The following is a 22,942-nucleotide window of genomic DNA, read 5'->3' on the forward strand; positions in this document are numbered from 1 at the left end:
CTGGGTAAGCCCTTTAGACTGCCGCTACGTAAACCGTTGTGGTTTCTATGTTTATTAGTAAACCTGTAAATTGGTTTAGAAGAAAATATATAAATTCCTGCACAAGAAATGAGGGCGTTGTATTTGTCCCACTTTCCCCGTGGACACCTGAACCGTACCGAAAGAGAAAGAAGGAAGGTGGTAGTGAAAGCGGAAAGAAAGAAAGGGGCGCCATAGTCAAAGGCTATGGAGTAATTTTGACCACTTGGAAATCTTTAACGTACACTGACATCGCAGAGCATACGGACTCCTCTCCGTTTCGCCTTAATCGAAACGCAGGTGGTGGGAGTGAAAACTATTCAAGGTGAATGTATACAAGGAAGCATGCTTGGCGCGGAGCCTTAAATGGCACGGCTTTACAAACACTAGATAGAGTTCGTACACAGGAACACCATAGGCGGTTGCCGCCGCTCGTGCACACCGCGTTAAGGCCTTTTGGGCCTGTAGCTCGCGACAGCCGAGCAGGGTCGCATTCTAGACCTCCCGGGAATGGTTAGGAATGGGCCAAAAAAAAAATAGATTTTGTTGGCCGGCCATGACCATCAGGTAGGTATCAGCCACATGCCCCCAGTCTGGCACGGCGCAGTGCTATATAGGGGTGATGGTAAAAATTTATATCCTTCCTGGTAAGCTCTGGCCCTCAGTACACTCTGAGCAGGGCAGGCTAGTTAGCATAAAGTGATTACTAAGCACTATCGCCTAAACAGGACATAATACCTACCGACAGATAGGACAATAATTAAGAACCAAGAAAGGATCTAGAGGCTCTTTTAACAAGTACTTTTCCAATTGTGGTACCCGAAACAGTTCTCAGATAGATGGAAACTATGTCAGGATAGGGTGGATCTGGCACATCTGATATGCACTTCTTCAGGAATCTAAAATATGGATCAAGAGACAAAAACAGAAGACTTTTAGGAGACTCTACTTCTAAGCACACAATGATAACGAAAAGAAGACTAAGAAACACAAAGACAGTATAGTATGTGGTCCGGGACATGAGGGGATGATGGGCAACGAGGCAGTAGACTATTTAACGCAAGGGTACGGCGACCGAGCGAACTTAACTCTCGGCACCACGGGCACCTTTGATCCTGCTATTCCCACGTACTCATACATACTCGACCATTACAAAGGCAAGCGGAAATGCTACCCAGCCCCACACAAAAAGCTAACCCAAGAGGAGGCAGTAGATAGGCAAAAATTACAAACCGGTACTTATCTACACCTACAAAAATTACACAAGAGTTTCCCTGTGCAATATGTAGGCGAACGCCCGTGTTGTCACAGTAAACCGACACTAGAGCATGTCGCATGGACCTTTTCTAAGGCAGAGTTATACCCCATCTTAGACAACCCGCGTGTGACTTAGTGGGAGCATTTGCTGGCCAGCGAGGACGAAGAAGATCACCACTTTTCGTACTGCTTGCCACAATGCAAGCAGTAAAGTGCGGCATCCTGGACCGAGGATCGACCACGGCGCACAAGTGAGCAAAAACGGTCGCGAACATCTCAAATATGTCGCAAATAAAGATTTTTTATCGATCCATAAGCTAGGTCTAATCCGACTGGCCGAAAACGCCTATTAGTGCTCGTGTGTGTTCTTGCTTGTTCTTTGACCTGTCTCTGCGCAATTTTGTTGACATGTGTTGACCGAAAACGCCGCCCGGGTTCAAGGACTTCAGGCCGCCGTCAGGGAGATCGAAATACTTAAGCACTCTCGGGTACAGCATTGTGCAGGTGAACAGGCGCTGGAGCAGCCTTTCGTTCGCCGCTGGCGGTCAGGTTTGAAACCGGGTACTCCCGGCTTCGAACCAGGAAGCACTAAGCAACCGCCGCGAGGAGGTCAAAGATCCCTAGGTGGCCGAAATTATTTCTAAATGCTCCACTATGGCAGCTCTACCTCATTTTTTTTAACAGCCTTCTTCTTTTCTTCTCTTATGGCCCGTCCAGGTGTCCACTAAAGTAACCCCACCGTGGTGGTGCAGTGGTAAGACGGCCGACTACTGTGCAGGAGTACCCGGGTTCGAACCCAACCTCGGCGGCTGCGTTTCGATGGGGGCGAAACGAAGAGGCGTCCGTGTGCTGTGCGGTGTCAGCGCACGTTAAAGATCCCCAGATGGTCAAAATTACTCCGTAGCCCTCACTACGGCTCCTCTTTCTCTCTTTCCACCTTCACTCCCACCTTCCTACCTTTCCTTACGGCGCGGTTGAGGTGTCCACAGAAAACAAGTGAGACAGTTACCGCGCCTTTCCCTTCCTATAAATAAATCAATCAATCACCAGAAAGTATGATAGATACTGCGTCTTTCCTCTAAGAAGTGTGTTCGTATGAAAGCTCATTAAATTACCCTCTCCATTCCTACTCCCCACGGCAACTGGTGCGCGGCCCAGCGCATGCGCCTAGCAGCGCCTCTAGTGCAAAGTCGAATTACGGCGTAAAATGACCTTGACGAATGTGAGCAGTAGAGCTAAATGTTTAAAAAATATGGTGGGTGGTAGTGGTTGTGGAAAGACGTTTAATGGCTCGAAAAGACTATGCATACGGGGGCGTTGAAGTCACCAGAAGAGTGAAATGAAACCGCATTATCAATCATATTGATACCACAAATATCTATCACTGTAGCTTGACGTGCCAGATTCCAAGGGAAGGAAAGCGTAGGTGGGCTCATGAGGTTAGGAATTTCGCAGGGATCAAGTGGATGCAGCTAGCTCAGAACCGGGTTAATTGGAGAAATATGGGAGAGGCCTTCGCCCTACAGTGGGTATAGTCAGGCTGATGATGATGATGAGCTCGACGTGCTTAGTCGGTGGTGGCATACTTCCTTCTAACTCTATTCTTTTGATGGATGGGTTGGGGGTTGGCGTCGCTCATCTTGAAGAACACAGGAGCTAGTTCGTAGATACATTTATCGTATATAATTGCGAATACGCTCTTAGATTCTGGGTTGTTTATTCACTACAACAAATATTCTGGCTTCATTCCGACCTGATACGCGCAGTTGTTGATTAAATTTTTGCAGCTGCCAAGTACTACCAATCGCGGTGGCCAACCAGTACCAACCCATGTCATCTGTCAACTTCTCCTTGCCAGAGCATCTGCCTAGTCGGGCATGTCATGTGGTACCGTGAATTCACACACCCCGCCGACCAATCAGCTCCCGTCGACGTCACGTGACCCTGTGGTGTTATCGCCCTCTTGACAAATCAGCGTCTTTTCTGATTATTACGGCCCGATCGCATAATGTGAAGTCTAACGCTATCAAATGAAACAGGTCATCCAACCAGGACTGTGTTATTGAGACCAACAGGAACGACAGAGGAAGGGGAGGTTTTATGAGCCTGACCGAAATATGGTCGTAATAACAATGTAGAGAACACGTAATACGCGTCAATACTTCGCACTAAACATGATATTCTGGATATGGAAAGCACAAGCCCTCTACAAGCTCACCCTAGCTGATATTTAAGCAGAACTCTGGTGTCGAATTCACTGACAGTCATAAAGAATGCAAAAAAAAGAGCCTAAAAGACGACGCAAAAGCAGCGTGGTTCTTTTTGCAAACAGGAAGAGGACGAGGAAGAACAAAAGAAGGGCACTGACGGCGCTAGCTTATATCGAGAGCACAAACATGAACGCGTTGATGAATCACTCTTCTTCAGTGCCGCACCTTTTCCCTACTAGGATGGTTACCGCGAGCACTGTATTCCTGGAGTCCTCGCCATCATCGAGCAGCTCGGTTGATTTCAGCGACATTGACGGCAGCTCGAGGTCCGCGTCACCTCCGTCCCGAATGAGCGGTGGGCGAGTCCCATCAGAAGGCTCGCTGAAACATCCCAGTGGCGGAAGCAACATGGGCAACGGCAAATATGGCGACGAGGCTTATCTGCGGTACTTCTACAAGTGCAACGCCGATTCGTTGCCGTTTCGCGACGTCTTGAAAGCCGGGCCTGTCGCCAGGATAGTGTGCACATCGATTCTGTCCGTTGCCTGCTGTGTCCTAGCTGCTAAGCTCATTGTGGGCAAGCTGTCCGCGCTGACGGAAGTGAGCACGACCGGCATCACCGGCTGTGAAGAATATGCTGTGGTCGCGCTGTTTCCGCAGGAGACTGGCGTTTCCAGCTCCGACACCACCGGAAGACCTGACGGTTACGTTGACACAGACAGACTGAAAAGCACGGGGAAGAGGAAACTGAGCTATCGGTTGTCTTTGACGATGCCCGTGAACAAGCTGTCGGAAAGAAGCGATATACAGGAGAGAAAGAAATTATCCCCCTTTGATGTCTTCACCAAGCGCCCTTACGCACTTGTGTTTCCTGAGACTTACAGAGGTTGGAATGAGCCGCGAGGGATAACAGGCCGAACAAAACACATTCGCGTTGGAAGCCCGACGCTGCATGCGGAGAACTCTCGAAACACAGTCCCGTTGCGGCTACCTAGTAGCGGAACCTCAAAGCCTTCCGACTGGTCGTCCGAAGTGGCCAGCGGTCGCATCTTATCGAAACGGCCTAGCAACCACGGTTCTATAAAGCCATTCACAAATATCATGAGAGCGCGGAAATATCACGATGCCTCATAGTTTTCGCAAAACTATCAGTTATACCTGCCGTCTCAAGGAGGGTACCAGATTCATGTTTTTTCCTGCGATAATGAGATAATGAGCTAAGAGTGACTTAAATACGTTTGGACACATCCTTCCCGTGTGCATAGTCGTGCAGCATTTTACTAATCATACGCCAATGAAATATTTTTGTATTTCTAAGATAAACCTTATGTATTGATAATGGAGATTGTTTGGTTGGTTTGGTTTTGCGGGGTTTGACGTCCCAAAGCGAGTCCAGCCTTGTCCTGTCCTCTTCTTCCCTGTGTCTCGTCCTTTGGCTGGTTAAGTATGATCGCCTCAGGCTATGAGAGACGACGTAATGGAGGACTCCGGAAATTTCGACCACCTTGGTTTCTTTAACGTGCACTGAAATCACAGAGCCCACAGACGCCACTCCGTTTCGCTTCCATCTAAAAGCAGCCGCAGAGGTCGGGATTCGATCCCGCTTCCTTGGGCACAGTAGTCGAGCGCCGTAACCACTGCGCCAGCCCGGCGGGGCGATGGCGATTGTGATGACCGAAAGCAGACAAATATATTTTCAATAAGAACGCTTTTCCCGAATAAGAAAAGTATAATACTAACGATACACGAAGCTAGCCTGGAACATCTTGACCATACCGTTTCTCAGACGACAACTACTAGCGGGCGGTGCAATTCTTGTTTGGATTCGTGACTAAATTATGTTTATTTTTATGACTAAATATATTAAGCAAATTACTTTGGTCCACGGTCAGATTTCGCTGCATCGCGGGAAAAGAAACGCTAAAAAAATTGCGAAGCCACTCTTTACAATTTTCGATTCAGCAGAGAAATGCTTTCACATGTGTCTTGCTATAATCGTTTCTCGGTAGTTTTTGCAAATACGTGGTGCGTTACATCAATCCACTGTGCATGGAGAACACTGAGTCGTACTGGCAAAGCACACATGCCAGAAATTTCAGGATGTGTCGCATGTGGCAATGCGGTTAGCATTACTTTCTTTATAATAAAATATGCTGTCTTCTATGCATTGGCTTTGATGCGGGCTATATACAGAACCAGATACACGTCACATGAAATAATTACAGACTTGTAGGTTTCAAGAATTTTCTTCCCTTCTGCATGGTCAGGACCTCGCGTTGGCATGTCACTGAACTTTCTTAGTTAATTGTGACTCTCTGAAGGCCGGACGCTGATGACTGCCGTAAAAACGAAGCAAAACGTCTCCGGTCGTCAGAGTGCCCTTCTCCTTGGTCATTGAGTGCGTCCCACATCGGCTTCGATAACGCCCCGCCGAACTAGGCCTGCTGAAGCCGTAGATTTGACAGCGTCATCCTTTTATAAATGAATAAAACACATGACGCTAGACCCCCTACAAGCCTGTTGATCAGATGGGTTCTAGAACTTAGCCATGGATTCTTTCGGAATCAATGCAGATATTCAAATGCTACTTGTTTCTTCCTGGAATTTGCACTGCTCCCGCAGAACGGAAAGAGTGCAGCAGCTTTAGCTCAACGCTAACTACATCGCATCCGCGTCCAACCATGAGGTTCTCCTCGCCAATGAGATGATAGTCACGTCACACGCATCAAAGCTAACACATGCGTAAGCAGATTTCAACATGCTGCCGCGTGCTCGTTCACGTTGAGGTTGTGCAAAATGTACATACTATTCTATAAACCTGTGCAAACACACACACACACACACACAAACACACACGCGCGCACACACACACACATACACAAACACACACACACACACGGTGTGTGTGTGTGTGTGTGTGTGTGTGTGTGTGTGTGTGTGTGTGTGTGTGTGTGTGTGTGTGTGTGTGTGTGTGTGTGTGTGTGTGTGTGTGTGTGTGTGTGTGTGTGTGTGTGTGTGTGTGTGTGTGTGTGTGTGTGTGTGTGTTTGTGTGTGTGTGTGTTTGTGTATGTGTGTGTGTGCGCGCGCGTGTGTTTGTGTGTGTGTTTGCACAGGTTTATACACACACACACACACACACGTGTGTGTGTGTGTGTGTGTGTGTGTGTGTGTGTGTGTGTGTGTGTGTGTGTGTGTGTGTGTGTGTGTGTGTGTGTGTGTGTGTGTGTGTGTGTGTGTGTGTGTGTGTGTGTGTTTGCACAGGTTTATAGGATAGTATGTACAGTTTGCACAACCTCAACGTGAACGAGCACGCGGCAGCGTGTCGAAATCTGCTTATGCATGTGTTAGCTTTGATGCGTGTGAAGTGATTATCATCTCATATATATATATATATATATATATATATATATATATATATATATATATATATATATATATATATATATATATATATATATATATATATATATACATGACGTAAGGTCTTTTTCAGAGTTCAGTTTCAAGTGCTCCCACCGAGTCCTCTAGCGGAATTATTTGTCGGTCAACAACTTGGATATTTTATTTATTGGCTCCATTTCGCCTGTTTGCTTAATTCTCTATCATAAATATTTATTTATTATCATTAATAGCTGAAACTAAATTTATCAACTATTTCAGGACGAAACTAGTTAGTAAAGGAAAAAGATTACAGAAAAACTAGAGGAATTCAGTTCGTAGCTGCCGAGCAGACGTTCCACTTTAACTCAGGACGATGATTTTTCGAGTTGTAGTAATGAATGCCAATCTAAGATATCATTATGAAAGCCGTTATAGGCGTAGGAGGTAGAGCAGCTAAACGGGATACCGCTGAGCTCTCACAGGACACGAAATGCGTGATCAAGAACTACCAGAATAAAAAGCCTCTGGTCCTAAAGATCGAATTGAATTGAAAGAACTCTGAGTTTCTCAATAGGCGTAAGTTATCCAAAATAAAGAAATGGCACATGCACTACACCTGGAATGTTCGAAAGAACGGAGGTGAGCTAAAAGCAGTCAAGTGGAAACGAGGTGTCAGCAAGAATCAGATGTATGCGCTAAGAGACATGAAGGACAAAGTCTATACCAACATGGACGAGAGAGTTAAGGTATAGGTCTAGACAACATAGATCTATACTAAGATTAGTGCAGTGAGCAGGATAATGGCAAATGCAGAGTCACAAATAACTCGATATTACGCTGGTAACACCGACAAACGAAAGTTTTAGGAGTCAACTAAAGCAGCTTACGAAGAACCGGTAATTACAGTCCTTCTGGAGAATATGGTGAGATTATGCTATGGTGTAAATATTGGCCATTTTGTATACTTCATACCTTATGACCGTAATAACAGAAGATCGCTAACATTGCCTTAATCCAATGGAAAGCGGATTTTAAGGCCTGATTATTCGACCGATAATAATCCAAGAAAGCTCTATCTTCAATCAAATTAAGTGCCAGTCTGGTTTTCGCAAAGTTTACTGAGCAATAGCCCATACCCACGTTATCAAACAGGGGTACAGAAGTGGATGCAATATAGCCAACACTTTATTGCCTTCATAGATTACGAGACATTTGACCCAGTATAGTTCTGAGCAGTAATAGAGACTAACGGACTAGACGAAAAATACGTATAAGTACTGGAAAAACCTATAGCATCCGCATACCTCCTGCTGTCTTTCAAAGAGAAGGTAACAAAACTTTAATAAGAAAAGGATGCCAGGCAGGAATACAACCTGTCCTGTTCTATCCGCCATGTATTTGTAGGAGGCATTCAAACATCTGCTTGGGAAGCGTTGAGCATAAGAGTTAAAGGAAGGACACCTTTGTAATTAGCGATTTAATGAAGACATTGGCCTGCTGCATGGTCACAGTCACTTACCCTTCGTGCTTATCTCACGATAATACTTGATCACGCCACGTCTACTGGTAATTTTATTTATATGACCAGACATCTATTTTCGTCCGACAGTGAAGATTGATTTATAAGTTAAACAATTCAGAACAATTAAGAGGTTATAGTTGAGAGTTGTCTTAGGCTGTACACATGTATTTCACCTAAGTACGTTTCACTGTCTCTCCAAAGTTAGAAGGACAAGAACCTTCTTCAGCGTATTGGGTTGCGTAGATAATTCGAAAACACTCTGACTGGCCAAACGTTAAGCTAGAATTCCGAAACTTTGAGGAAGCGCTCAGATTTCAAGAGCTCCTAGCGTGTTACTGAGGCCGGCCTGGGCTTCGTCTTGCGCTTGACTGAAAGAAGCGATTGGGGAGTAAGATATGGTATCAAAGGGGTAGGTCCGATGGCATAAAACCCACAGCTGGCCTTCAGAGTAGCTTTCTCAGGAGGACAGCAGTCACTCGGAGTTAGGCACTGTTAACATCTAAGTTGTTTCTAACTAAAGTTACTGGTAAACAAGTGCGACTCAAAGTACAATAGGCCCTTAGCAAACTACTTAGTTTTGATTATTCTTCTACCAGCTGCGAATAGCGGTGAGTGTGTCTTATGTTGTATTCTTCTCGGTAAAAACTGCTGATTTTCATTTTATGCCCCATTTCTATCGCAACGAGCATTAAAGCTACTGCACTAGACCATGCAGAACTTTGCTACCTTAAATTCAGGTAGAGTACACCGTTTTAAAATTGCATTTTCAAACCTATTTTCCTCTGATTATCTAAACTTTGAATAGGAAAAACACGCCGTCTATTCTTTTCACCTCTCAGATAACGATGTTATCTTACGGTGAAGGGAAGTATGAACAGAAATACGTTGAAAGCATAATATAAATATTTGCACCGAGATTTATGGGTACGTTTTTACTTACCTTATTTATAGTCGCCAACATTGCGCATAATTAACCACTCCTCTGAAGACTGACACAAGAGTCCGAACTCAGTATCCACGCGTGTGCTGTATCTCGTTCCTTATAAGCCATGGTGAATAGCGCGTTGGCTGTGACACGGAAGGATAGATTTCTGGCGTGGACACGACTTTTGTTTTTAAGTGTCAGAGCAGCGTTCGTACGCTAGACAAGAATTGCGCACACGTTCGTTCGACGCCGGTCTACAGTATACAGCGCTTTCATAGAATATTTGCGATGTTAATTTGGTCATCTAAATCTTGAGTCGGTGTGACGTCAAAACCTATTCAGGCCTGTTTGTGGAAAGGGGGGGGGGGGGGGGGGGGCTTAGCGCATATGTAATCAGGCAGTTATAGTTGCCCGTTTGTTCTTCTTTCGTGATTGTTCCCATTCGATCATTAGAGTATTCTTGCAAGTTAACTTCATGAAGCTGTTTCTCAAGTTAGCGACTTCTTCAAAGTTTGCTAACCACCCCTATTTACTAGGATTCGTGCAGGAAGTTTATGATTCAGTTCTCTATGTGATAGCCCGGTTTTCGAATGAGTACTGATATTCTGTTCCGTACAAAGAATTGATCACGAATCTCTTCCCACCGCCATTGCATCGTTCTTTATACTTTGGTCTTAAGGATTGTGTACTGAAGCGAGTGCGCGAAATGCCGATTTTTCCAATCACGACAGCATTTTTTTTTCTTACATTAAATACAAAACATTTAATGTTCTTTATCCCTATAATCACCATATACCTAATTCCTGTCAATGCCAACAGTATAAACATACGAAAAAAAAAGAGGGAAGGAACACAACGTTTGCCGTGCACTCGTAGACTGTTCACTCCTTTAAATTAATATATATATCTGAAACCCTCATATTCCTATGTCTGCCGATATGTACGAAGATGGCTCCCGTGAAAAATCAAGCTTAGAGGTTCGGCTACGTGTAAAATAAATAACCGAAAGGTAGACGACTGCAAACCGCCACCACAACTCATTTGGTAGATGATTGTACACAACATATTGATCTCTTACTTTCGGATGCTATTCGAGGCACAAGACAGAGTTCTATTAACGCGATATTGTAAAGTTCCCGTTCTCAAGAATATATGGCGTCGGCGTTGTGAGCGAAAAGTCACGGTCGTGGTTCTGACTGGTAAAAGCTGGTGGCCGGCATGCTCGGGCGCTACGTGGTCGCAGAGATGTCTAAAATCACACGACCACATACCATGAAAGATTTCGCAGAAGCCACCAACCTGGGTCTCATTTCAAACGGGCTGGGGAGATCAGAATCTAGCCTCCTGCAGCACCCTTGTACGTTTTTACGGCTTGGTTGGAGATGTACTTTTTATCGGAGTCGGATGGTCTTTCGTATAAGACGGCATGTGCTAAAGAGTGAATGTGTGTGTATATATGGGATATTACAGAACCAAATTAAGGGATCAGCAAGTAGCGAGTCCATTCACGCGAAAGAGGATCCACAAAGACAGCGGGGAAAGGGAAGCCATCAATGCTGTCCCATCATGCCCATAAAGGCGGAGTTTAACTGTCCCCCCTCCAAGTTTTACTAATAATTTATATTTCAGCCATAAAGAGATTACGCTATCATTTGCCGATGGTAAATTAAATTAAAATATTAGAAGTTCCAAATGTTTGCTTTGCTTCATGTTGGGTTTGGGAGTTTCTCTCTCTCTCTCTCTCTCTCTCTCTCTCTATATATATATATATATATATATATATATATATATATATATATATATATATATATATATATAATACATGAGGGAAAGAAGCCAACTGTCAGCGAGGCCAAGGGAAGCATTGGGGATTGTAATTTTTTTTTTTAATTATTACTTGGATAATCACAGAAATTAGTAATGCAAACTGTTTAGGGGAAGGATAATTAAACACAAAGTAGAAGAAAAAACAACGTGCCGATGGTGGGAACCGAACCTACGACCTCCGAATATCGCGTCCGGTGCTCTTCCAACTGAGCTACATCGGCCGCTGTCCCCCCTGCTACTTTCTTGGGTATTAATGTTGTCTCTATACGAACCTTGAGAGTGTTCACCAGCGCCACCCTCAACCATAGCGGCGGACGTGGAACGTCCTGTGTTACCGCCAGCGTCACGTAGAACGTGATCAAGAGCGAGGGTGAAAGCTGTGCTAGAACCCTCTTACACTACCTATGGCTTCAAGACTGCCAGAACCGAGACCCCCGTAAGCTACAAGCAGATAAATGAAGGAGAAATGAGGGTTTCGCCGAGGGAAGCATTTTTGTACGAGCACCGTCATTTCCCCTTCATTTATCTGCTTGTAGCTGGCGGTAACACAGGACGTTCCACGTCCGCCGCTATGGTGGAGGGTGGTGGCGCTGGTGAACACTCTCAAGGTTCGTATAGAGACAACGTTAATACCCAAGAAAGTAGCAGGGGGGACAGCGGCCGATGTAGCTCAGTTGGAAGAGCACCGGACGCGATATTCGGAGGTCGTGGGTTCAGTTCCCACCATCGGCACGTTGTTTTTTCTTCTACTTTGTGTTTAATTATCTTTCCCCTAAACAGTTTACACTACTAATTTCTGTGATTATCCAAGTAACAACTAAAAAGAACATAAAGTACAATCCCCAATACTTCCCTTGGCCTCGCCGACTGTTGGCTTCTTTTCTTCATGTATTATAACGAGCACCCTCATTTCCCCTTCATATATCTGCTTATATATATAGATATATACAGTCTATGTTTTGTTTTACTTCTTTGCAGAGATCTGCAATCTTCACAAGTCGCTTTTTGATAGGGGCTTCGAAAAGGTGCTTCTTTCCAGCCGATTCTCGGAAGTAACCCTGCCGAATTTTTTGTACAACGAAGAAAACCTGTTACGCCTAACAGTAAACTTCTCTGGAGGCAAGCTGCGTGGTCTTCGCACCATCCGGAGAAACGGACAGGGAGTGCTAAATGTGACCGATTATGGAAGCCGTTTAACTTTCCACATTGAAGGAGGCCCCTTCGACGCCCACTACAACGCTGGCTTGCAGATGTCGCTACGGGACACCACATTAGATCTTAAGATCTCCGTGCCTCTTATACAGCTCTCATTCACCTTACAAGAGTAAGTACGCTTACGGTACGTGCTGGCGCTAAAGTCAAAGATTATCCCCTGTCAAAAAAATATAAGGGACTGTTATATATTTTTTTTTTTTTACCAAAATTATCAGTGACCAAGGGCTGATAGAAGAGTTTTATTGAATGTTTACAGCGTTTCGAGCTTGGTTTGTAGCGGTTTCATGTCATAGAGTAATTTAAGAGTTATCTGTCAGCCCACATGTTTCATAAAGTCTGGACGAGATCGCTACAGGTTGTAAATGACCTTGCCGGATGCAGCGCGAATTAAGTCTCAATTCTAGCCAGGTGCACTCGACCTCATAGTGAGACGATCTGAAAGCTAAAAATATCTCAAAGACAACATTGGCGATTTCCTCTATTCTCTTTCCGTCATATTCCTTGCACCTTTCATTAAATGTCAGTTGTTATTCCAGCCTCGTGTCGTCTTGTCTTCTCTTTTGTGCGATTTTACTGTTAGGCTGTAGTTACACACTATCATGAACCAACTAGCTCAGATTCAAATCATCCTGCAATTGATTTGATTTCTTGTAACTCATGGCAGTTGTTGAAAGCGGCCAGCGGCATTGGTTGTGCATCGACGCATGCCACATTTCTAGGATTTCGCCCAATCAGCTTTATCTCGAGGCGCACAACATGCGGATGGCCCGGCATCACCTGGAGTTCGAGGAGACGGGGGACGTGCGCGTGAGCAGAGTTTTCTACGACATGGTGCTCGAAGAACTGAGGCCTTTCATCGAAGTGAAAGTCGGCCAGATGCTGGCTCAGACGCTTCACAACCTGGCTGTAGAAGACTTTCGGGCAGTAAAGGCTTACGCCGCAATCAGCTCGTCGCACACCACGAGAAACGGAGGTAAGGCAAACTTTTTAACCCGCAGTGAACACTCTAATTTTGAGAAAGCTGTGAGCTAGAGAATTATGTTTTCTTGGGTTCAACAGCCATGCATATAAAGAAACCGTAAATGATTGTCTTCAGGACTTCTGTTGTTATAAACCGTTAGTTATTCGATGGGGGCTCATGGCAAAAAGAATCCAATGGATAAGTATCAGCCAGCGCCTTTGAAATCAGTGTTGTGAGAATAACAATGGTGTCAAGATGATAGCTATTACTCAGATAAATAAATAAATGCGGCTCCTCCGACTTTTCATTCCGCCGTTAGGCAGTTCTTAATCTTTAGAGAATCTCGGCATAGCATGATTGGAGCTTCGCAGTCTAAGGGAGTGTTGTGGATGACAGCGACTTTCAACATTGCCACGCTATGTCGATAAACGTAGAGATGAAAAGAATAGCTCGAAGTCATTCTGTATTTGCTTGTTTTGCTGAAGATGTTTTACGCAGCGTAATACATGCGCTATTGCTTGCTCTATATGTGTGTTCTCCGCAAGAACACGTTCTCTGTTCACTAGAGCCTCTAGCATAGATTCATTCAGGCTTGGCCAACAGTTAACTTACGACAGATCCGCATTCAGCGAAGTTATTGTCTTATTTCATTCCAATGTTAAGCGGTAGATGGTATCTGCTCCCTTATGACTATTCGTCTATGTGCTGAAGTCTATGTTGTTGCTGACTGCAAATATGCTAATTAGGAGTTAGTGATTTTTTCCAAAGTGGCTTTGAAATCGAAAGCGAATACCGTAGTGAAAAACACAGGACTGTATAGAATAAAGAAAGTCTTTCTCTAAGTCAATAGCCACATAAGCAGATGGAATGACAAGCAGGAAAGGCAAGGACGAGGTTCATTAACGTTTCACTATTCAGGCGGAGTTTCTTGTCCTTATGTTATTTCCTTAATACTAAACCTTTTTACTGCATTATTTCATTTACTCTTTTGTTTTCCTTCTGTTTGCCTGTATTTGTTCCTGATTCATTGCGGTGGCTTAGGCTCATTCAATTCGGCGTTCCGAATCAAAGCACTGAATCTACAAAAAAAAAAACACACAAAATTCGTCTGGGCCAATAAGACCGGAGCATTTTAACTGAAATAGTGCATTGAAACCGTGAGCAATAGTGGTTGCAGTATTCAGTTCTTTATCCCAAGGTCGCGGGCTCAAATCCCCACAGTGGCACCCACGTTTCAGTGAAGACGATGCAAAAACGCCCGTGCACTTTGAGACGCCAGTGCGCCTAAGTATAACTCTGAGCTGGTCGAAATTCGAAGCTTTTTCCAAGGTGGCCCTCTTAGCTCATCCGCAGCTCCATGACGTTCAATATCTAACAGCCCTGCTCACATTAGATTTTTTTTTCCAGTCCTAAGTCCCGTAAATGTTGCTGGGTGCGTTAAACAAACACTAGTAGAGTGCTAGTACTACAGACACAACATATGCCAGTTGCTACTGCTGGCCCTTTTGAAGCAAGGCCTACCATATGCGCAGGCTCAGCGGCTACCAGCGACTGGACAAATGCGCTTGGCAGGGGGGACAGCTACCCTACACCGACAAGTGACAATCATTCCAGCGACACTAGCATCGGCAGGACGTACGGTGGCGGTAGAGCCCTTCAAATGACTCCGAGAAGACAGCTGTCTCCTATCAGAGCTGGAGAGCCGCGAAGGCTGGACATTTTTGAGAGGTGCCTTAAGACGCTGGTCCTGAGCGCAGGCATCGACCCGGCACAGCTTCTGAGTGCCCTAGAAGCATTCAGTTTTCTCAAAGGAAGCGTGGTAATACTCGATGGCAACATGACCGGCCTTTCCAGCATTCGAAGGAGGGGCGACACTGTTGTGACACAGGGTGGTTGCGGGCTGCGAGCTCGAATGAATCTGGTATTCGAGAACCTGACCATCTCAGCAACAGCGTCGAGTAGCGGTTTCCTTTGGGGCTTCGACATTAGGGCACCCGAAGTGGAAACGCTTCTCGAAATTAAAGAGTAAGTGAACCTCATTACGTAACGAACGCAGGTATAGCAGCTCTCGAGCAGCCAAAACCGACTCCTGAAGTTCCGATTCATTAAGCGTAACATTTCCCAGGCAAGGAAAATAAAATTCAAAGCAAATTTGTACGTGGTCTTAAAAGCATGTAAGCTGAACAAGAGACCGTGCGAATCCCATCAACAAATCTCTCACTCGTGATTAAAAGTTGCTGTCAAGTTTTCGTTCTGTACCGGGAAAAAACTGAGAGCTCGACGTCGTGAGGGGTCCCCTTTATTCCGTTTGTTTGCTGTAACAAGAAAGGTGTGTCTTGGAGAGCTGCACCTGCTATTTGTCCATACTCTTCCCAAAATGACGGTAAGGATTTTATTCAAACTAAAAGCCTCCATATCTACAGCAATGTATTGTCATTGAAACTTACAAGAGCAGGGTGATTGCATACTACGCGTCAGTTTTGCAAGATTAGGGAACGAGAAAACGATTTAATGATAGACTGGGTGGCCAGGGCTCTTGTGCGTAGACAACGCGCCTAATCCAAAGGGATGTCTGTTATTGTTGAAGTTAGGCGACGTCAAAAATGGAATCACAGTTCTCATACTGATATATGAAAAGCATGCGAAAATAGCTCGAGTTATCCAAAAATGGTCGTTACGTGCAACAGGTAACCTTTGTCTCGCTGAGCAGAACATTTTATACTACGTGTAGTGTGAGATAGGAGGCACTTGGTACCACACAAAGTGAAATAGGGCAGCACAAAACATTGAAGACACTGCTCAGACCCTAGTGTTATGCTTTCAAAACCATGCTTCCTGAATAGTCCCAAAGGTGTGTGAGCGTAGGAGACAGCGCACGTGGCGAAGATGGAAAGAGGTCCTAAGCCAACTACAAAGCAAGGTAATCTACTCAAGGTTTCGGCGATGATGTAGCCATAAAATTGAGACGGCGAAGTGCAGAATGAAGGGCACCTCATCCGATGTTAGCACTCTGACCAACACTCTGTCTTAAAGACTGCTAAGGTGTAGATATTCATTCATGCATGTGGTCGCCTTTCGGCATAGCCCTTCTGAAGACGTTTAACAATTGGGACATTTTTTTTTTTTTTTCAATAAAAGGAGGGTGAATGGGCACTAGTCGCCTGAGAAGCCAGCCTCAGGCGGCAGGGACTTTTACGAGTCTATTGCTAATGAAGGTCCTGCGCGCAAATTTTTTGAAATCTTCCCTCTTGAAGCCCGGGGAGAAATAACCAAGCGGATTAAACATAATACACGCACCACAAGGAGTAAATATGCTGTCCTACTTGCAAAGAAGTGACATCTAAAGTTTTAAGGTGCCATACGTGGTAAAGATAGTTCAGCGGCGCAAAGATGACTGGTGCTTAACATAGACATTAGTTATTTTTAGCAGAAATTCAAAAACCTTTAGAACACAGTAGACCACTTCAGACGACACAGGCTCCCAGAATATTGTCCAGTCAGACTCTGACTGATGTCGCAATTTAGATAGTGTTGACGTATTTGAAAAACTTCGCTCAGAAATGTTTGCTAATGTCGTGCGTTGAGTATGAATATATGTATTACTAACTGAAGACTTCATTTTCTCCTCGCAGGTCACATTAAAACGCCAGCCCTTCTACTGGCGAGGGTGAAGAAAAATTCGTTTGTGTTAAAAAGTTTCGTACATCCTCGTCCTCGCATTTTCCAATGTCCTCGCGTTATGAGGCTTCAGCGGAAGGCAGTTAAAAATTAAATTAAAAGTAAACACGCGTAAATGTCAACTAGCTATGCTATTTCCCAAGACATTTAATAGCCGAAACACTAACGAACAGTTTGAGCTTGCATGCAATCCACTGTCCGTCGACTTTCGTATTTACGCCTGTTTAACACCTCGCAGGAACAACGCCGAACTTGAGATAACTGCCTACAAGATGAACTTCACTGCTCCGGTCAAGGTAGCAGCGAAACTCCCCAGTGCAGTTCGCACCGTTGTGAACCTTTTCGGTGGACTGCCAGAGATGACACTTGGTGCAGAAGAGCTGAGACAGCTCGAGGACATATTCTTAAAATACGTGCAAGGAATTCTTTACACCCTCCAAGAATCCATGACTGGTCCCCCGCTTCCACCATCTCCGTAAAAGAGACTACCATCTTTCTTTGCAATGTGCGCCACTATTTTCATCATGGATTTCCTTTCTTCGTTGTGCCCATAGAGAAACCAACTTCCTACCAAAACTGTGTAATACTCAAGATTGTTTCATATTAGTTCATAATGATCGATTCAAATTCATTATTGTGCCAATAAAATCACGTTTTGAGTGGTCATAGCCGCGATCCTTCTTGAAAACACAGCTGAATCAAAAAAAAATTGGCCTGCTCAAAGTGAAAATAAAACCAAATTGTGCAAACTACAGTTCTTTTCTGTGGTGCCGTAGCTGGCTCGGAGGAGAATACTATTCTGCATACCAACCAACTCTGGAAATCGCAAGTTTAGGCTAGACTGCTCAGTCAACTATGCAGATTCGGTTTTTACAAAATGCTACAAAAGGCGGGATACCGTATCGGCAGCGGCCACGCATGTTTCATACTCGGTTGTTTGAAAGCTTGTTTGCTAATTCGTGAACAATAAAGTTCGTTAATTTTTAGAATCGCATCAGGCATTCTGACAAGACTTAAAAATAGGAAGAGCCAAAATGTTCGATTTTTGGAAGGGGAGTAGCGAAAAACATTAGTGGATGTTACAGTACATCAGTACATGCGAAGATGCTACTAGTATATCACTAAGGCCATACCCGACTGAAAGTGTTCAAACATGAGCAAGACAAAACGTCATGACCGCGTTAAGGCAACTGATATTCATTCAGCTTACAATAATGAAAAAATAAATAACTGCTTTAACTCATATATACATCCAGCAATCCATACATACATACATACATACATACATACATACATACATACATACATACATACATACATACATACATACATACATACATACATACATACATACATACATACATACATACATACATACATACATACATACATACATACATACATACATACATACATACATACATACATACATACATACATACATACATACATACATACATACATACATACATACATACATACATACATACATACATACATACATACATACATACATACATACATACATACATACATACATACATACATACGTACGTACGTACGTACGTACGTACGTACGTGTGTGTATGGGGGGGTTGAATGAAGCGTCTACGCCAAGACAGACTGAAGCAGCCCGCGAAGAAATATTTTATTATCTGTGGCTTCGTCTATGATCCTGCAGTGCTCTTTTTGGCACAGTCCTCTCTCAGAACTTTCTCCTAAAAGCTTGTCCTTATCGGCGTCCTTTAGTGGGATATTTACAACAAGCTAATTTCGATGCCCTCAGAAAAATTTAGTCCCCTTTATTACGCCCTCTCTTTGGTCACTGCGCCACTAGTCATTAGGTTTTGCATCAGTTTTATGAAGAATTGCTCAACGATTTCCTAAAAAATCGGCTGCAACTAAGAAGTTTATATCAATAACTTACAAGTAGAGGCTACCATTGCACCGACTTCTGGTTTAACTATTTCACAGGCACATGTTTCAAGAGTCTATAACTGAGAGAAGAATGTGCTTGTGGCGTCACAAATGGTTTAATTTGGCCTGAAGATCTAACTTCCCAAAGGGATATTAACAAGCTGCCCTGTTTGGGGCCACCCCAGTCGCGATCTTCAAAAAAGGCTTTATTGTTTTTAATTTGACGATGTCATGGGTATACTGTGCGCGAAACGTTCGTGCCCGCGGTATTGCAAGGAGAATCTAGCAGTATCACTGACCAGCTCGTCGTGGTAGGTGCCTCTTCGTATAGCTGCTGGCCCTGCATAAGCTGCAAGATCCTTCTTAAACACATTTTGTACGACCAGATTTTTTTGGTGCATCATGCGCAGATTTTCTAAGATTTCAAACAAGATTGTCGCTAATATAATTTCGCGGATGTTTGGTGCATACTAACAGCATTTTTTTTTTCTGACGAATACTTAGGAGGAATTGAGATGCTATAAAAACTTCCAAATGAGGTTGATCTTTCTCCTATTGATTATTGCAACGGCAATCCTAGATCAAAATGTCCTGAAACTGAGCGCCGGTGCATGAATAGAGTCCGTTCATACCCAAGGCGCCACTAGCTAGGAAGCTCTGCTTACAGCGTCCCTGGTGGGAATACTCACCGTAACATCGAAAGCAACCTATAAATTAACATTGGTTACAGAAATGCGATAAGAATATGTTTGTCTCATTGACTGCTTCAGGAGCGGAACGTCCCCCAGTGTGCGATACGGTGCTCTCGGTGACCAGTTGCCCTGCTTGTTGATTTGTGATGTGCTACAGTAGGCACGCAGAGAATGATTTGACGTTAGCATTCCTGGATGGCTGCATCCTTAGTTGCGTCACCGCAAACAGTTTCAAGCTCTGCGCCCTGACCAGTTGTCATCTGTGGCCTCGTTGTCTGACGTCTTCGCGAGATACCTGGTGGCGATAGCGAGGCTAGATGTCAGGCACAAAATGACTATTGTCACTATCCAGTAGGAAGCCGTCGTCCACTGCGTGTGCCACGGCTCGGGGGCTTGCACATCAGGCATTGCTGTCGAGTCTTGGCTCCTGACTGAGACGTCAATGTTGTGGCTGCCCGCTCTGGCGTGACTGTGGTCCCTGCGATTGAGATTGCGTTCATGCCAGGAGCTTACGGCTCTTTCTAGAGTCCTGTATTACGTGAGTCCTAGCGAGAAGCCCGCGAAACTGGCATTTGTACAAAATCTTATCTTCTTGGATTAGCAACAGAGAAAGGCTGGAGTTGGAGGCATAGGCACAACCTAATGCTGAACTGAGCGCGCTGGAGTGAGGACTTGTTAGTGAGAAGTCGCAAATAAAAGACAAGAACTTAAGAAAAGCGCATTAACTATATATTGTTGTATCAACTACGCAGAGTAGCATGTCAGCCAGTATTCGCGCCAGCTGAAATCGATTTGTTTCATTAAAGAGCGATATATATATATATATATATATATATATATATATATATATATATATAGTGGAAGAAAAAACATCGCTCCGATGGTGTATATATATATATATATATATATATATATATATATATATATATATATATATACACACCATCGGAGCGATGTTTTTTCTATATATATATATATATACACACCATCGGAGCGATGTTTCTTCTTCCACTTTCCATTTAATATTCTTTATCCCTAAAAATCATCACAAGGCTAATTCTTCTCAATACCAACAAAACAAAAACAAACATCCCCAACGTTTGCATTGCACTCGTGGACTAATGGCTCCTTCAAATTCTATGTATATATATATATATATATATATAGTTACGGACTTGGTCTTAAGCAGAGCACGGAGGAGTTAAGAAGGAAAAGAAGAAGCGTTGGTTTCTGGGGCTAGCAGGCTTCACCTTGTCCGGCTGCCGCAGCACTGTAAATAAACGCCCCTTGCTTATTTCACCGTAACAACTTGGTGGAGGTGCTTCGTTCGATCCCTACCTACGGCGCTGCAAAACCAACTGGAGTTTCGACGTAGTCGCCGCCTTACTGGACTGCCACCGCTCCCGACCATCATGGATCCCACCGACTCTGACCGTGCAAGCCGCGACGCTGCAAGCCAGGCTGGCGACAGGCCTGCCCCCTCAAACCCTATTCCGTCCCAGCCTTACCGAGAACCTCGACCGTTTGCAGGAGAAGAAGGTGAGGACGTTGAGGAGTGGCTACTTCATTATCAAAGAGTTAGTCGGTACAAACGGTGGGACCCTGTCACCATGCTAACAAATGTCGTTTTCTTTCAAACTCACACTGCGATGACATGGTTTGAGAGGAACGAGGACAATTTGACCGTAACATTATATATATATATATATATATATATATATATATATATATATATATATATATATATATATATATATATATATATATATATATATACACACCATCGAGCGATGTTTTTCTTTCCGCTTTGCATTTAATATTCTTTATCCCTAAAAATCACCATAAGACTAATCCTTCTCAATACCAACAACAACAACAAAAAAAACCTACTGCTTGCCTTTGACTCGTGGACTGTTGGCTCCTTCAAATTTTCTCTCTCTCTCTCTCTCTCTCTCTCTCTATATATATATATATATATATATATATATATATATATATATATATATATATATATATATATATATATATATATATATATATGTATATATATATATTTGCGAAATTTGCCAGGGAGCAAATTTCGCATTCATAACATGACAGATCCCACTAAGCGCCCTCGCCATGTCTCGTTGGCATCCGGTCCTCGCCACAAACTCGATTGACTGGTAGCGTCATGACGTGTGCAGGTCCCGCCGGGGTGGTGCAGTGGTAAGACGCCCGACTACTGTGCCGGAGTACCCGGGTTCGAACCCGACCTCGGCGGCTGCGTTTCGATGGAGGCGAAACGAAGAGGCGTCCGTGTGCTGTGCGATGTCAGCGCACGTTAAAGATCCCCAGGTGGTCGAAATTACTCTGTAGCCCTCCACTACGGCTCCTCTTTCTCTATATCCACTTTCACTCCCACCTTCCTCCTTTCCCTTATGGCGCGGCTGCGGTGTCCACAGAAAACAAGTGAGACAGTTACCGCGCCTTTCTCTTCCTATAAATAAATCAATCAGACGTGTGCAGGCTCGTGCGCCGAAATTTCACAGTCTCTCCGCGAGGTTCATATCAAAAGTGAAATTACGCGTCCCTTTCTATTCCGTAAATCAATTTCAAACGCCGCAGATGCCTGCTGTACTAATGCCTCCTAGACATCTGGGTCTGCTTCTGCTTGCTGTGTGGTGCGGCGTTCGAAAAAGCGACAATGAAAGGCCCCGCACGGACGCCTGGATCAGACGCCTGATATGGTCAGCTTCGTATATGCATGTGTGAATGTGAACAACTTTTATTTCGACCAAAATGAAGGCCCCTACTAACCGCCCTCGGCACGCAGGCCTAGGGGACGGGGGCCGGGACCTCCGCGATTAGAGGCAGGCAAAAAGGTCTTGGTTCCTTGCGGCCTCTTCCGCCAGGCGGATAGCTTGCTTTTGAAGAGTTGGGCCCTCGCTCCGCAAAAGGGTTTCCCAGGCTTTTCTACTGAGTATTTTTGTCTTGGCCCCTGCGGAGCTAGCGCATTCCCAAATTACGTGGTTGAGGATCCCTTTCTCCCTTCTTTGCTTACATGTATTGTCCTGTCTACCATCTTTCTGGACGTTATAGGCCCAGACTGGGTGGATGTAATTTCCTGCCTGTAGACGCCGCCATACGGACGCCTCTTTGTTGCTCAGATGCTCATCCGGTGGGGCACCATTTTTATGCTTTGTCTATGATTTTCGACTATTTCTGTTAAATTTAATAGACGTTCGTCTATGTTCTGGCAATCAGGCTGCTCCACGATTATCTGGAAGTAGAGATCTCGGGCTAACACGTGTGCCGCCTCGTTACCAGAAACAGACGCGGGCGCTGGAGTCCATATTA

General features: G+C 44.4%; 1 protein-coding gene across 1 annotated transcript; it reads left to right on the forward strand.

Moving 5' to 3' along the window:
• Nucleotides 1-3,725: 3,725 nt before the first annotated feature.
• Nucleotides 3,726-17,738, forward strand: LOC146198976 (uncharacterized). Its single transcript, XM_084592016.1, has 5 exons — nt 3,726-4,188; nt 12,119-12,464; nt 13,075-13,328; nt 14,849-15,341; nt 17,233-17,738. Exons 1-5 carry the CDS (start codon nt 3,726-3,728, stop codon nt 17,471-17,473), a joined length of 1,797 nt encoding a protein of 598 aa, XP_084448142.1. The 3' UTR covers nt 17,474-17,738.
• The last annotated feature ends 5,204 nt before the right edge of the window (nt 17,739-22,942 follow it).

Source organism: Amblyomma maculatum, chromosome 2 (genome assembly GCF_055883805.1).
Source record: "Amblyomma maculatum isolate TAMU_Amacu chromosome 2, ASM5588380v1, whole genome shotgun sequence".
Taxonomy (NCBI): Eukaryota; Metazoa; Arthropoda; class Arachnida; order Ixodida; family Ixodidae; genus Amblyomma; species Amblyomma maculatum.

Bases quoted from the DNA above. Each gene is read 5' to 3' on its own strand.
- LOC146198976 (XM_084592016.1), top strand. From the start codon at position 3,726: ATGGTTACCGCGAGCACTGTATTCCTGGAGTCCTCGCCATCATCGAGC. The intron at 4,189-12,118 runs GTTACGTTGACA...ACTTCTTTGCAG, and splicing joins CACCACCGGAAGACCTGACG to AGATCTGCAATCTTCACAAG. The intron at 12,465-13,074 runs GTAAGTACGCTT...CCACATTTCTAG, and splicing joins CTCTCATTCACCTTACAAGA to GATTTCGCCCAATCAGCTTT.